This window comes from Chiloscyllium punctatum, chromosome 5, assembly GCF_047496795.1.
Source record: "Chiloscyllium punctatum isolate Juve2018m chromosome 5, sChiPun1.3, whole genome shotgun sequence".
Lineage (NCBI taxonomy): Eukaryota > Metazoa > Chordata > Chondrichthyes > Orectolobiformes > Hemiscylliidae > Chiloscyllium > Chiloscyllium punctatum.
The window spans coordinates 64726146-64743273 of NC_092743.1; the positions used below are offsets into that span (position 1 = coordinate 64726146).

A 17128-nucleotide genomic window follows, 5' to 3' on the forward strand; every position below is an offset into this window, starting at 1 on the left:
ACTAAAAATAACTTCAATCGTTGCTGTGATCAACTGAGAAGACTAAACAGAGGAGAACTGATTCACACCTTATCACGTGGCTATAATAAAACTTCTCCAAGGCATAAAACACATGTGAGACACTTGCAGCATTGATCAGTATGTGTCAAAGTTGCAGAGCACCCAAATGTTAGGCATGAGTACTAATGGCTGATAGCTGAATTAAGGGTCTCTGGAAATATATCTCTTTGGTCACAAGATCATGTTGTTTTCACAGTGTATGACCTAAGAGCTTCCTAACACTCCACAGAAACTTGCCTTGCTCTTCCTTCTGAATTCTATCAATAAGGCCTCAAGACATATGTGTTCTATTTCACCCCCACTGCCAGTCACTTTCTTTCAAGTAAAGTCTTTCTAACAGTTACAGCAGCTACTGTACCTTGAGCACACCTACCCTTTAAGAGGTGCAGGTTGCCTTTAGGAATTGCAAGCTGGATGTTCATTGTATAATGCTCACTGCTGGGTCTTAACTGAGGGTGCATCCAGTCAGAACACATTTCATGTTGAGCTTCACACCATAATTATTTGATCGTGAGGTAGTACAAAGCGTCCCTGCTGCCTGCCTCAATAAGTCCAAGAGTAGGTGTGGTTGCACATCACGAGCCTGTACCTGATTCTAGGACTAATCTAATCTTTCCTAGAAAAGTGCTCTGAAGGGACTCAAGTGGATTCTCATATCAAGAGACCCTCTACTTTACTCAAGTATGACTCTTCCTTTTAAAGCTATTTCTCCCTTGCAGGAAAAGCCGCATTCCTTGATCAGTACTTCTGCATTTGGTGGGCTGAAAGACAGAGGGAGTAAAAGATCAAATCTATATTTGTTTCACTTGGGGAGAAGGGATATCAATCTCAAATGCTGAGTACTGTGGAAATAGTACAAATATTTAGAGATCGAAAATAGAACAAAGGATATGTTTTGTATGCATTATCTCCTCACTTACATAGCCGAGTTAACAAAAAAAAACTAATTTATTCTGATTTGGCTCATAGAAGCACAGCATGTTAGATTTTTTTCTCTAAGTAGTGAATAGAACAGAATTTGTCACTTCAGTATTAAATTATTAATTTAATAGAATTTTAGGGCCAAATTCCATTCTGTTTGGGCAACTGCAACAGAATGGGATTTCCAGCCAACTGTTGTTTTTGTCCCCAAGCCTTGTGTACTTCCTGGTGCATAGGCATTGAAAAATTTGACTGATGGTGCCACCAGTTACACCCCAAGTAAAAACAAATCTGAAAGGGTTTGAAAATTGATGTACCATGGCTAGAAAAAACATGCATAAGTATTGGGATGGAGAACTAATATCAAATGTATTTTTTATCATGAAAATAGAAATAGTATTGGTGACATCCACAATAGCACACCAGATTTAAAAAAAACAATCAGAACAAACCCGGCTACACAAAAAAAAGAATAAATGGATTTGCTGTTAAACTGTTTCATGTTCTTGAATATTACCTCGTATAAGCCTTTATGGACTAAGAATTTTTATTTTACAATTTTAAATCATTATTTCTGAAGGATAATTAATTCGTAAAACACAGTTTGGTTTCTCAGCTGCCTTTGAATTGTTAGTGCAGTCATTTGGAAAATGCGTTGGTACAATCTGGAATAACAATTTTTCCCCCAATCTCTCCCTGTTAATAATAACATGGCCATAACAAAAAGATTTTACTTTTAGTAATTCAGTTATTCAATGGTTCAGGAAAAAAACTTGAATATCTTGCAAACTGAAGTTGAGTGTAATTGCATTGTTAAAGATGATGCAGCATGATTTGTCAAAAACAGTAATTGCAGGTTAAAATGTGACCCTGCACATGCAGCGATCCGATGCCTGCTTTCTGCTTCTAAACTCCAAAGTTGCTTTCCATGAATGTTCTTATAGATGCATAAGCCTCATTTAATACTGTTCTACAAAACTGGGAGATGCCCAAAGCACGCCAATCCTTCAAAAAGGTCTGGAGTAGTAGGTTGGAACCAGTAAAGGTTTTGTACATATTTTCTCCTACCAAGCAGTGAGATTGAATCTCAGAATATTCTGGCTACCAGATAGGCACTTTAACCCATTAAGTCATGAGATGATGTTCAACTGCATTACTTAAAATTAGTGAATAAACACGAAGGGCAGAATTTTCCTGTTCCCAGTATTTCAATAAAAATGGCAAGTGAAATCACAAAATAACATGAGAGTGAGGAAACAGAACTTGTCAACTGTGAGAAAACCTTGGCTGATTTATTCATCAGCCTGAGATGGTGATTTTGTAATCTCACACTTGCGTGATAGCAAGCTTACTGAATTACATCTGAATGTTGTTAATATGGCATGTTGGCATATTAACATTGCACTTTTGATCTTTCACTCTTTAAATGGGAAACTCAATGGCGCAAAGCCTTAACAAGTAAAACAGAATGGGTACCTGATGATTTGTCTCACCAGAATCTGGTGTAGCTCACAGAATGCCACTGCCCTAAGTTTGCTTTATGTGCCACTGCTTTTTTTGTACAAGGGCCCATGATGGTCAACACAGCTCAGCACTGACAAAGCACCAGCCTCAAAAAATCATGCCTGCTCTCAGACTAGTTCAGCTACTACTTCAGGACTTCAATTATCTACTTTGTAGCTGAAGGACACAAAGGACTTGCACGTTTTTGCTAGGCCAATTTGCACTGAGGGATGGCCAAGCATTTCATTTATTTATTCAGGACGTTTAGCATTGACATACAACCAGGCATCTTTTGACTCATTGCTCACTTTTTAGCACACAAGGTCTTTACCTAACTTAGAGGTAGATAGATTCTGTGGTTGAGTTTACTTGTTTTCAAATTTGAGCCGAAGTAATAGCTGGCTTGGCCAGCATTTATTTTCCAATTGGCTGCTGAGTGTGATATAGACTTACAATGCAGTTATTGGCAATGTTGAATTTATCCTGCTTTTTGAAGACAGAACATATCAAAGCAATTTTCCAACATTATTGAGTACATGCCACTGTTGTAGTTAGTAGCTATTTCTAGAGCATTAGCCTTCAATACTGCTGTGGGAATATCATGATTTGCAGCATTCAGTGCCTTTGGCTGTTTCTTAATATTATATGAAGTGAATGAAATTATTTGATGATTGGCACCTTTGATGCAGGGTACCTCAGGAGGAGGCATCTACCCAGCATTTTTGTCTGAAGCTGGATACAAATCCTTCAGCACTATCTTCTGCACTGATGTGCTGGGCTCTTTCAGTTTGAAACAGTGTAGCCTCTTCCTGCCAGTATTTGTTTAATTTTCCGTAACTATTTGGACCAGATGTGGCAGGGTTGCAGAGCTCAAATCTAATCTGTTGACTATGGGATCAATTAGTCCTGGATTATTCCATTCTCTGTTTGATATGCAGGAAGCATATTGTTGTAGCTTCACCAGGTTGACACTTCATTTTTAGGTATGTCTGGTGCTGCTTTTGGTATGCCATCCTCCAGTCTTCATTGGACCAGGACTGATCCCTTGGGTTGACAGTGTTGGAAAAATGGAGGATATACCAGGCCATGAGGTTACAGATTGATTGCTGCTGATGAGTTACAGAGCAGTCTTAAGATGTTAGATGTGTTCAATGTCAGTTCCATTTAACATTCTATTAATGCTGCACAACATGATGGAATGTGTCACTAATGTGATGACACTTTCTTTCCACAGAAACTGTGCAGTGGTCATTATATACAATACGGTCATGGACAGATATTTCTGCAAAAATAGATTGGTGAGGATGAGGTTTTTTCCCCTCTTGTTCACACCTACACTATCTGCTGTAAATCCAGTCTGGCAGATATATTGTTTCAGATGAGGTGGCAGGTTGGTACAGTGGTTAGCACTGCTGCCTCACAGTGCCAGGAAGCCAGGTTCAATTCCACCGGCAGGTGACTCTCTGTGTAGAGTATGCTCATTCTCCCCAGGTCTGCATGGGTTTCCTTCAGGTGCTCCGGTTTCCTCCCACTGTGCAGGTGTGGTGGATTGGCCATGCTAAATTGTCCATTGTGTCCAGGGATGTGCAAGCTAGGATTTGGCATGCTAGGTCAGTATTGGCACTACCAAGCCACTCCCAGTGATGGACACGAAGGTTATCCAGTTGGAGTACATTCTGTGCCCTTGCCACCATCAGTACTTCTTCCATTCAACATGGAATACATGTATCATTGTGAAAATATTTTGCTATTATAAAATATGTAATAACAGAGCATTTAGAAATCCCTAACATAATTTAAGTAGCATAGCTTTATTAGAATTCTTTGAAGAGGTAACAATATGGGTAGATAGGGGGAACTCATAGGTACAATATACTTGGATTTCCAAAAGGCATTCAATAAGGTACCCCACTATAGGTTACTTAAAATTATAGATTGGTTAACTAATAGAAGACAGAGAGTTAGGATAAGCAGAGGCACATTTTTAGGATGGCAATCTGTAAATTATGGAGTATCACTTGGATCAGTGCTTAACTCATAATTATTTTACAATGACTTAGATGAGGGAAGTGTTATCATTAATTTGTGGAAAGAACGGGTGAGAAGACAAATGGTGAGGAAGACAAAAAAGTCTACAGAGGGCGATAGACTGGTTAAAATATTGGCAGATGGAATACAATGAGATAAAATGTGAGGTTCTACATTTGGCAGGAAAAATAGAGGTGATGAATATTATTTAAATGGAGAAAGACTACAGAAAGCTGAAGCACAGAGGGATTGGGAATCCATGTGCATAAATCACTGCAAACTAGCACACAAATTCAGCAGGTAGTAGGAAAGGCAAATTGAATGTTGGCCTGTACTTCAAAGGGAATGGAGTAAAAAAGTAGTTAAATATTGCTAAAACAAAGTACTAGACAGACCTAGAATACAATGAAAAGGTTTTGGCTCCTTATGGAAGGAAAGATATACTGGCATTGGAAGCAGTTGAAATAAGGTTGACTAGGTTGATCCCAGATATGGAGGGACTGCATATTGAGTATATTGGGCCTGTACTTATTGGAGTTCAGGTGAATGAGAGGCAACCTTATTGAAACATCTAAAACTTTTAAGGAGATTAATAAGGTAGATGTGGAGAGGTTGTTACCCCTTGTGTGAGAATCTTAAATGAGACGACATAATGTCAGACTAAGTGGTCACCCAGTTAGAACAAAGGTGAAGATGAATTTCATCTCTCAGAGGTTAATGAATTGCTGAAATTCTTTATAACAGAGGGTTCTAGAGGCCAAGTCACTACGTATATTCAAAGCTGAGACAGACAAACATTTAATCAGTAATGTAGTCATGGGTTATGGAGTAAAAAGTGGGGAACTGAAGTTGAGGATTATCAGATAATCCATGACCACATCAAATGGCGGAGTAGACTCAATGGGCCAAATAACCTACTACTGATCCAAAGTCTTGTGGTCTTATCTTACACTTATGGTGATTATTGTTCATCAACTGAGAAGGGGTGGTCGGTGGTAATCAGCAGGAGGTTTCCTTGGCCATCTTTGACCTGTTGCCATGAGACTTCATGGGGTTTGGAACCAATATTGAATAAACCATGGCAGTTCCTTCCTTATTGTATATCCCTTCGCCATGACATCTGGTAGCTAAATCCTGCTGGTGGGACAAGACATACCCAAGGATGGCAAAGGTGGTGCCCTTTATATTGTCCATTATTTACGATTCTGAAGGGTGATCTTGAACAGCACCGGGTTAGGTACTCTCGCTGCCTGATACCTGATAACTTGCTTCCAAGTCTACTCTGCAGAATGGTTGACCTGATGATTTTGATTACTTTGAAGAAATCATCAGCATTCTACGCGTGGTTGATCTTTCAAATAAATCAAGGAAACACAACTGTCTCACCATATGACTTTTTACAAGTGTAAGCCTTTCTCCAAATAAGGGAAGGTGTATCAAGCAGACCCTACATCTTGTGTTGTTCACGGTGGTGGCTACTTCACTCTGCCAAATTTTTCCTTTTGCCCAATTTGAGACAGGCAGTCTGGAAACTCCATCTTTCTTCTATGTCTGCCTATTCTTGAACAAAGATCTGTGAATTCCTTCAAAGGTTGTGAATGTCTATATATAATTAGATAATCATTTGAGACTTAATACTTATTGCAGATCAAATGCTAAAGGTCACACAATTTGCAGCAACCATTTAAACAGATTGTTTGTGTCCAGTCATTAGAAGTACTGATTGAGTTCATAAGATGCCATTGGACCAGACAAGAGGTAACCATGTTTTCCTGAATGGCAGTAACAGATGGCAGTGACAGATTTTGCATCCTCAAATGAGTAAATAAAAGGCATCAACAGGAGATCAGGGAGCCCTCTGTTCCTGTGAACTCTTCGCCTCATCATCTTTGATTTTCTTTGACAAAATGATCAATGTTGTAAAGGCTTGCTTTATTTTTTACTAAATATGACTTCAAATGAGCTCTGCCATCTCTAGAGGATCCAAAAAGGTCAGTTATCCACAGAAAAGAACAAACGTGTGACAAATAACCAAATATATAATAACATTGATGAAAATCAGTAGTTACTAGCAATTTCAGTGAAATACAATTATGTAGTGATTCTGTTCCACAATGTCAATCTTATTCCCAAGGCACACTGGTGTGGGATTAAATGGTACAAAGTTGAAAATTAGGTTTATTTGCCTAAAGAATACCATCATTTATGATAATAACTTAAAGAAACTCATGTTCATGGGATAATAAAATATAAATTTTACTTCAGAAAATACAATTAATCAGGTTGAAAAATGTTTTGAATTCTAACTTCCTTAGAAGTTTTCCACCTAAGCTTCCACATTAACTTAACAGATCAAACTGAAACATAATTTTGTTTTAAACAGTAATGGTATTTTTTTGTTTTTCCTTTTCAGAATGAAGTAAATCTGCCAGAAATAAAACAAACACCTGCAGATGCTAGAGATTTAATATAAACAAAATCAGAAAATGCTGGAGTAATGAGTATGTCTGGCAGTAACTACATAGAGAAAGAAAACAGAGTGAACATTTCAAGTTCAGTGACACAGCATCTAGACCTGCTGAACTTCTCCAGCATTTTTGGCTTTTGTTTGTCTTAAATTCAAACAAATCAAGTATCTTTTTTTTTCAAAGTGAACAGGAACCAACAAAAGTAAAATTCTCCTGATTGATTGATTTGAATTCCACTAATTTCTTTCTGAAAACCCTATTATTTCCATTTTTTCAAAGGACATTATGATAAAGGAAGCTCTACAAACTAATTGGTCTGGTGTATATGACAAAAGGTGTTCTGAAAATTGAAATATGTACAGAATGAAGTACTACAGAACATGTGCTAGAAAATAAGATAGCTCACCTTTCAGAGAAATTCTTTCACCATTTATTTCTGAAAAGAGGAATTAAAGCATTTTCAAGCAGTTTAAATCCTTAACTCTTGTTACCAATATCAGGTTAGTAATGAAGACTCAGGCTGTCACATAGTACATTAGCCAGTTGACATGAAACATCCATAGGAATTGAAGGAGGCCAACATATTCCACGTCTCAGGGCTAGTTGGTCAAGTGTTCCTGTATTGTATATATGGGGGAACTTTCATTTGCACTTCTGTTAAATTATGCTTAAGTTACTAGTTTTATGCAGTGTATTAATGAGAATGAAGAAAAGGAATAACCACATTTATTAGAAATAATTCAGAATATGCTAGAAGTCTGTAGACAGGTACATAGTATAGACAGGTACATCAGGCATAATATACTGTTAAAGTGCTTTATGAGGCATTTTGATAAGCAACCTTGAAACTGCAAACATTCACATAAAATATTCTCCTAGACACCAGTGACACAAAATAAATATGGTTTGGATGAGAGGGAAGGGTCTTTTGAGCCGATGTTATCAAAAATAACATTTAAAAAAAATCATCAGAATGATTGGGAGGTGGGGTGGGGGGGGGGGGGGGGGGGGAAGAGTGTGGGTGGAGAAGTCTTGTGATGAGTTTATGCATGGGAATTAGATGCAGACTGGGAATGGGTTGTATTTGGACAGTTCAACTCACCGTCTCAAAACCATTCTTTTTCATCCGCCTGCAGGACTTGAGGTAAGTACGTATGCGCTTCCGGGCACGCTCCTGATATTCAGGGAATTGCCGGCTACATGACTCAATTATTGCCTGGATCTTTTCTTTGGGCTGCTTAGAAATGGGGACCATTCGGTCCAAGTTTTCATCTACAAACAGCCTCACAAACATCTGTTGGCAAGAGGAAGACAGAGGAAAAGAATGCATTGGACCGCTCTCTATTTTGTACTTCTTTACTCCCATCATAAGTGGGCACCGCAGGATAAATTCAATGACTCTGCACTCACAATAGGCCACCAAGCTTGATGGAAGAGGGTGATGTGGTGACGGTGCTATAATTCATCAACACTGATTTTCCAATACATGTTGCTGTCTTGTGAGGCTTCCCACTGGGGTGCAGATTCAGTGAATAAACATTTATATCTGCAACCCTATCCAAGCAGGACCATTTTAACATCTATAAAATTTAGTAAGCAACAAAAAATGCTGGTTAATTGAATGAGAGAGATTATTCTTGAACTAACTATTGCTGTGTGTGTGTGTGTGCACTATAAAATAACTAGTACCAGGCTATCCATCATAACTATCAAATCTGAAGTTGACATGAGTTTACATTCATTGAGCAAGCTACTGGCATAATGCATTTATGGGAATATATTCTCTGCTGTGACCCAATGAGTTCAGAGAAGTGAAGTTCAATAATGTAATTTGGCTGTGTTCGCTGAAACCAATAAAACTATACATTGGTCATGTTTAACAGTCCTAATTCAGCATTTGCTGCATTTGGCTTTTCTTCCCTTACTTCCATTAGAACCTATACGTACACTTACCCTCTCTATGATTCTGAAGATAAAGCATTAAAAAAAATAAGCTTTTAAGGATATCTAAGAATATTATTTGATAAATTGTTCCATTTCATGAAGAACTATATTTTTACATCTATAATGCTTTTATGCAGAAATCTGAGTCCTGAGCATAATTGCTCTGTTTTAGAGGAAAGCTGTCTAGTTACAATGTATAATTTGAAAACAAATTTCATAGGTAACCCAACATCCAAATATATTATGTATATAAATTTCTTATTCAAGATGCAAATTTTCTAAATTATACTTTTCAGTAAGATGTTGAAACTACATTCTCACAAACATTTAAATTAAACATTTTAGTTGATTCAAGTGTTTTACTGTTCTAATTAACACCATGTTGGTAGGGTCTCAAACAAATCTTTAAACAACATCCAAAAACAATGAGAAAGTAAACTAATAGCTGTTAATACATATTACACTAAGAATAAAACTGGTTTTTACATTTAAAAAAAAGCTGCAGATCTCTATTATCATATATTTCCTATATGTCAGCTACAAAATTTGTAATCTATTTGTAACAGTCCTCAAGTAGCTGTAAAATTGAAATATCTTACAATGTCGACTTAATTAGGATTATTTTAAGATTTAGTAATAAACAAATCTGAATTTTGCAGATTATGCCATTGAAACCATAGCCTAATTTCTTCAAATTGTTGACCTGAATGGCGCTTGAAAGGTTTTATCTTTAAATTTTCAATCCAAAGATAAGAATATCCAAATATCTTAGCATATTAACCTGTAATAGGTGATAAGTTTAAATTTTCTTAATTGTGATAAAGCAAGCAATAATAATTATTGAATCAAATATGTTCTTATGATAATTTAAAAGAGATGAAAACTGATTTTAGCAACTCCAACAATCTGCTGCAGAAGATGAAGTTGCAAAAAGTATCTGGACAACAATAACAAGATAGATTTGTGTGGTACACAACTGAGGAAGAAATCAGCAAATTGAGTGACATCAATCTCTTTATATTATAATTAAGCTTTTTTAAAAAAAGGCAGAGAAATGGCAGACATCAGAAAAATCACCAAACATGAAGAAAAATCAAATATCCAGTTTTGAAAAATGATTAAATTGAGTAAGGATCTTATTGATCTCATGGAAATGTATAAGATTTTGGGGGGAATGGATTGAGTGGATAATGAGAGGATGCTTCCTTTTATGGAGCAGAACTAAACTAAGGGACATAGTTTAAATAGAAGAGTTCTGCCTTTTGAGACAGAGATAAGGAGAAATTTGTTTTCTCTTGAAGGGTTGTTAGGAGTGTGGGATTCTCTTCCCCAGAAAGTACTGGAGGTTGAGTATTTAAGTGTATTCATTAAAAGGTTGAGATTGGTAGATTTTGATAAACAAGGATGATAACGGTAAGGGGAGCTGAGACCACATTAGATTAGACATGATCTTACTGAACAATGGAGAAGGTGTGAAGTGTCAAATGGGCTCTCCCCGCTCCTAAGTTATATGTTCCTGTGCATCCAGATGATTTGTTCTAGTGGTAAAGCTTAGATTCTTATTTTCATGAGGACCAAAGTTAAAGTTCTAGTCCTACCATGTCATTTTTATAATTAATCTGTTGATGAATTCAAGCCATACTGAAATAGGCTATCAACAGAAAACTGAATGTGTCAGCTTTCTCTGAAAAGTAGAGTACTACTATAGATAAAAAATGCTTATGAAACCAGGACATGGATTTGTACACCAAATTTGCAAGAGGAAGGAGCTTCAGTACACATAGCCACGTATAACAATTTGTATTTATATTGCACTTTTAACATAGTCCCAAGTCACTTCTCAGAAATATTATAAAACAAAATTTACCACCAAGCCAAAGAGAGATAATCAAAAGTTATAACAGAGAATGTTGTTTTCTCTCTTAAGATTGTGATAGCTGAAAGCATAGCTGTCAATGTTAAAGTACATAAAATTGGTGACATGCAAAAAGTCAGAGTTAGAAGAGTGCAGAGATTTCATAGGTTTGTATGGCTAGAGAAGAGTATTAGGTGAAGGAGGAGTGAGACCATGCAGGTTTTTGAAAACAAGAATGAGAATTTTAAAATTGAACTGTTACACAAGGGCTAGAAATCAATGCAAGTCAGCAAGCACAAGGCTGAAGGGTAAATGAGACTTGCTGCAAGTTGGGATACGGACAGCAAAATTTTGAATGAGCTTAAGCTTATTAACATTAAAGATAGAAGACGGCCAGGATAGAACTGGATTTGTCAAGTCTAGAAGTAACAAAGTTATGTATAAGAGTATCAGCAACAATTGAAATAAGACAATGATGAAAATGCTAATTACCTTGAAAATTATTATGGCTAACATTTAAATATCTGGATTTTCCAGTCATTGGCAAACTAATAGTGTTCATTGCCTATTAAACTTACAATAATCCACCAATTTTCTGTTGGATTATGAGACGTACCTTCTATCATTATAGTTTGCTACCTGTGGTATTTTCAAGCAAATGGTTTTGTGAACTAACTGGATTGAAGTATTCTCACTAAGTCAAGCAGGAGAAAATTTTAACACCCTGTAATTAAACAGCACAACTGATTTTCAATTTGTCCAATACCAGATTTAATAGAGACTACACAATGACATAAAAATCAACCTGCTACCAGAAGGCAGAATAACAGTTCAAATATTGCAATAAGGCTGATAGCCATGGATTAAACCTGCTTTGCAAGTTTAATTCTACTGACTCAATCTGGATAAGACCATAAGACATTAGAACAGAATTAGGCCATTCAGTCCATCGAGTCTGCTCTGCCATTTGATCATGGCTTATATGTTTCTAAGACAAATTCTCCTGTCTTCTCCCTGTAACTCTTGATCCCCTTACCAATCAAAAACTGCCTTAAAACACTGAATGACTGGTTTCCACAGCCCTCTACGTAATGAGTTCCATTTATTAACGACCCTCTCGCTGGCTGAAGAAACTCCTCCTCACCTCAGGTTCTAAAGGATCATTCCTTCAGTCTTAAACTGTGCTCTTGGGTCTTAGTCTCTCCTATAAGTCAAAATATCTTCTCCATGCACACTCTACCCAGACCTGTTGGTATTATGGAAGTTTAAAACTGATTCCACCTTATCCTTCTAAACTTCATCAAGTACAGACCTGGAGTCCTGAACTGCTCCACATATGACAAGTCCTTCATCCTGGGATCATTCTTGTAAACCTCCTCTGAACTCCTCCAACACAACACATACTTCCTTAAATACAGGGCCCAAAACTGCTCACAATATTCCAAATATAGATTGGATTACCTAAAGAGTGAAAACAGGCCATTTGGCCCAACAAGTCCACACCAACCTCCAAAGGAGTAATCCATCCAAACCCTTTCCCCTACTCTACATTAACCATTGACTAATGCATCTAACACTATGGACAGTTTAGCATGATCAATTAATCTAACCTGCAACTCTTTGGATTGTATGAGGAAACCGGAACACCTGGAGGAAACCCAGGCAGACACAGGGAGAATGTGCAAACTCCACACAGTTGCCCAAGGCGGGAATCGAACCAGAGGCCCTGGTGCTGTAAGGCAACAGTGCTAACCACTGAGCCAAACCTTAATAGTTTGACCAAAGTCCAGCCTCAGCCTCAGAGGACATTTTTAATCTTATAATCTAGCCCTCATGAAATGAACATTAACATTGCATTTGCCTTCCTAACTGCCAAATGAGCCCGCATGTTAACCTTAGCAGAATCCTCAACTAGGAGTCACAAGTCCCTTTCTGCTTCATATTTCAAAAGCCTTTCCCCATTTAGAAAATAGTCTACGCCCGTGTTCTTCCTTCCAAAGTGTACAACCTCATACTTTCCTACATTGTATTCCATCTGCCACTTCTTTGCCCACTGTCCAAATCTGTCTAAATCCTTCTGCAGCCTCCCTGCTTCCTCAACACCACCTGTCCTTCCACCTATCTTTTGTGCCATCTGCAAACTTCGAGACAATGCCCTCAGTTCCGTCATCCAGATCATCAATGTACAATGTGAATAATTGTGGCTTCAACACAGACCCCTGCAGATCTTCACTAGTCACTGGCTGCCATCCTGCAAAAGACCACTTTAATCGCCACTCTCCGCCTTCTGCCAGTCAGCCAATCCTCTATCCATGCTAGTACCTTGCCTCTAATATCTTATTTAGCAGACTCCTGTGTGGCACCTTGTCAAAGGCCTCTAGAAATCCAAATAGATTACCTCCACTGGCTCTTCTTTGTTTGACTTGCTCATTACCTCTTCAAATAATTCTAACAGGTTTGTCAGGCATGACCTCCCCCTGACAAAACCATGTTGACTCTGTAATTTTACCATGCACTTTCAAGTACTCTGCAATCTCATCCTTAATAGTGGACGCTAAAATCTTACTGACAATTGAGGTCAAGCTAACTGACCTATATTTTCCTTTCTATTGTCTTGTTTCCTTCTTCAACAGGGGTAGTATATGAGCTATTTTCCAGTCCTCTGGGACCCTCCCCAACACCAGTGATTCCTAAAAGACCACCATCAATGCCTCTATTATCTCCTCAGCTATCTTCTTCAGATCTCTTGGGCGTAATACATCCGGTCCAAGTGATTTATCCACCTTCAGACCTTTCAGATTCCCCAGCACCTTCTCCTTAGTGATGGCCAGCCTTCAGGAATCCTGGCAACTGAAGGAGGAAAGGAAAAAACTCAATGAGAAATCTGAGCCCTTACAGCACTGCTTTTGGTTAGAAGGAGCAGAAGTCCTTCACCCAATCTGCCAAGATTAACTTCTTCAATTGGGTCAGGCGACTCTCTTCCCCCCTCAAAAATACATTTTTGAATTGGTGATTGGGATACTCTATCCTCCACTAAGAATTTGAAGGTTCTTGCTTATGGAAACATAGGAAATAGGAACAGAAGGGGGCAGTTCAGCCCTTTGAGACCGCTCTGTCCTTAAATATGATCACGGTTGATCAATCGGCTTAGTTCTCTGTTCCTGCTTTTACCCCTTATTCCTTGATTCCTTTAGCCCTAACAACTATGTCTAACTCCTTTGTGAAAACATTCAATGTTTGGCATCAACCATCTTTTGTGGTATAGAATTGAAAAAGCCATGCTGACTCAGCAATATTTTACCATGCACTTCTAAGTATTCCGCAATCTCATCCTTAATAGTGGACTATAAAATCTTACCAAGAATCCTGGTCAGGCTAAATGGTCTTTAGTTTCCTTTTTTCTGCCTCCCTCCCTTCTCAGACGGGGTGATACATGAGCCATTGGACAAGAAACATCCTCGACGTGAAGAAAGGTCTCCTTATGTTAGTCTTGCCTACCCCAGGACTCCCCAGTCATCGGAAACATCCTTCCTTCATTTATCCTGAATAGTTATAATTTTATAAAGAACCCCTTTCGCTCCCCTAAACCCCAGTTAATATGGTCTTAACCAATCCATGTATAAGTCCAGAACTACAGGACACAGTTTTAAAATTAGGGGTTGCACTTTTAGGACAGAAATTAGGTTGTGCTACTTTGGAAAACTGCCTCAGAAGGTGGTGGAGTAGAGTTCAATGAATATGTTGAAGAGACGTGGATTGATTCTCACTAGGAAGGGGAATCAAAGGTTAACAGGGACAGACGGGAATGTGGAATTGAAAACACAAATAGATTGGCCATGGTCTTATTGAACAGCAGAGCAGGTTCCAGGAGTCAAAAGAGCTTATCCTCTCCTATTATGGATGATCATATGTAACTATGGATTCAGAATTAAACTGTTTGAGAATTTTTTTCTCTTTCTTAAAAGTAAACTGGCCTGGTTCCCCTGGAAACAACAAAGAGGAAGCAACAGGGAGCAAAGAACATTAAAATAAATGCAACTTTCACTATGGTTTCCTGAGTGCAGTCAGCCAGTGAATACCACCAGCGTCTCAGGTTTAAATCTTGCATTTCAATGACACTTAACACTACTCAGATCAAAATACTATAGATGCTGGAATTCTGAAAAAAAAAAGCAAAGTGCTGGAAAAACTCAGCAAATTTGGCAGCATCTGAGCAGAGAGAAAAACAGTTGATGTTTCGAACTTCAGTAGTTTTGAAAAAGAGTCATATCGGTCTCGAAACATGAACTGTTTCTCTAATCATAGATGCATGTTGAGTTTCTCTGGCATTTTGTATTTTTTACACTAAATTGTATTTTCTTTTATCTTCCTTTTGCACTGAACATTATCACCTTTGAACTTTCCACTCGTGCATGGATGTGAGAGAGCCCAAAATGACTGCGTGAATGTTGCATGCTCGATATTACTATTTTTTATTTTCCTTGATTTGAGCAGGTAATAAACTAAGAAAACCATGTAATTGGTGAACTACATTTATAGTCAAAAGGTATTTTGCCGCATACTAAAAAGAACATAAGCCATTGTTGCAACCAACCTAAGTAGATAGAAAAATAAAAATGAAAGTCTCTCAAACAATAATTATATCCTGAAAGACTAAAAATTCATACATAAAATTAAATGTTCAGGTTGAGAGAAGTTATCTGGGAGTGTCATTCCTGCTGAATGCAGCAGCCCTAATGTTTTCTGACACTTGTTCATCAGTACAAAAACTTTCAATATTTTAAGTTTCAGTGCCAAAATCTTTCAATGAAATACCAACTGCAGTGAGGCTTTTGAAGAAGAGGTGTATCTTGGACCTCAATTCTGGTTTTCTGAATTGCACTGCACATGTACATTGTTAGACTTTATCATCCAATTTACTCCCTGCTACTGCTAATGCTATTGTACAATCCGGACCATTGCTGAAATTAAATGGAAGCACTGCTTCAACCACCTGATGAAGAAGCAGTGCTTCGAAAGCTAGTGATTCCAAATAAACCTGTTGAACTACAGCCTGGTGTTGTGTAATTTTTAACTTTATCCACCACAGTCCAACAGCGGCACCTCCAAATCACGAAATTAAATGGGAGGAGATAAAAACAGAGTTTATGGGAGTTACATCGATTCTATTTTTGCACAACCTATGAAAACCTTTTAAATTATTTTAGCATGAGGATTGTCAAAAATATTTTCTGGCAATGGTAACTGTATGAATCTCATTTTTATAAATCTTATATAATTTCTACCAATGATTAGTCAGTTTGGATGTAGCTAGATCTTACTACTGCAAATGTTAATGTACCTAAAGGTGATGATGTTAAAATTCTTTGGGCTAAAATTTCATTCCTGGGGTGTGGCAACAATGCTTCAAGAACAGCCAATTAAGTTGCCACTGAGGCAGGCAGCACATAAATGTGGTGCTGCCTTTTCATTCGCCTAATTGTAGTTTGTATTGTAGGATGCAGCCAGCACGCAACTCATTACAGTAAGTCTCCCCCACTTCAATGGAATTAGCACTCAGTAGTAGGGAACTGGTCTGCCTGGCTGGCATACAAGAGTTGTACAAATGTACCTGGAAAGTGAGAAGTTGCCTAGATTCAAGGATGTAGTAAGGGAAGCCTTAGTAATGGAGGTGGACAGGTTTCCACGGGATCTGTATGGCCAATACAAGAAGTCTTCTGCCAAGAAACTGGCAAGCAGTGTCACAAGTCATCTGATGACATTATACAGGTGATCAAGATAAATGAATGCATCTTGAAAAAAAACTTCATACTCACTGATCCACTACTTCCAACGTAGTTAACTGCACCATCATTACTTGTCAGCAATATGTGGCACCCAGGGCATGTGCTTGATATCCATAATCCTCATCAAGTACATATTGTAGAGGTATCAGTCTCATTATGAGGTGTCACAGCTTTCACATATCTCTAGCCATTCAGCAATAACAGGTACATCACCAAAATTAGGTGTAACACAATAATTAATGTTCTGCCCTCTCTCTCTTGTGGGAAAGGACAACCACAACCACCAGGAACAACGCAAATCAATGAAAAAACAGATGGAGGAGATGGCTCTCTATAACATCGGCTGAGCCAATGAAAGAGTCCATGGCTTCAGACATCATTTACAACATTTAGGGTGAAATTACGCACTGACCTCATGCCCCTTCTTCACTTCCAGCTTACTCCCATCGTGTTATCTGTAATGTCTGTGTTGCTGATGATAACCAAGGACCTCTTGATTTCCAAGTCACACTCTTGTCTCACCCCAATCTGCTTTTCTGATGGTTTGCAGTCAAACACCTAAG

General features: G+C 38.0%; 1 protein-coding gene across 5 annotated transcripts in view; it reads right to left on the minus strand.

The window, feature by feature from the left end:
• Positions 1 to 17128, minus strand: part of LOC140477127 (nucleolar protein 4-like) — a 343324-nt gene that overhangs the window by 47163 nt on the left and 279033 nt on the right. For 3 of the 5 annotated variants that reach the window (XM_072570458.1, XM_072570457.1, XM_072570461.1), the window contains one exon: positions 8083 to 8274. The exons of the other annotated variants lie outside the window; for them this stretch is intronic. In XM_072570458.1, the coding sequence (XP_072426559.1) occupies positions 8083 to 8274 (192 nt within the window). The remainder of the gene's footprint in view (positions 1 to 8082; positions 8275 to 17128) is intronic. 5 annotated transcript variants of the gene reach the window in all.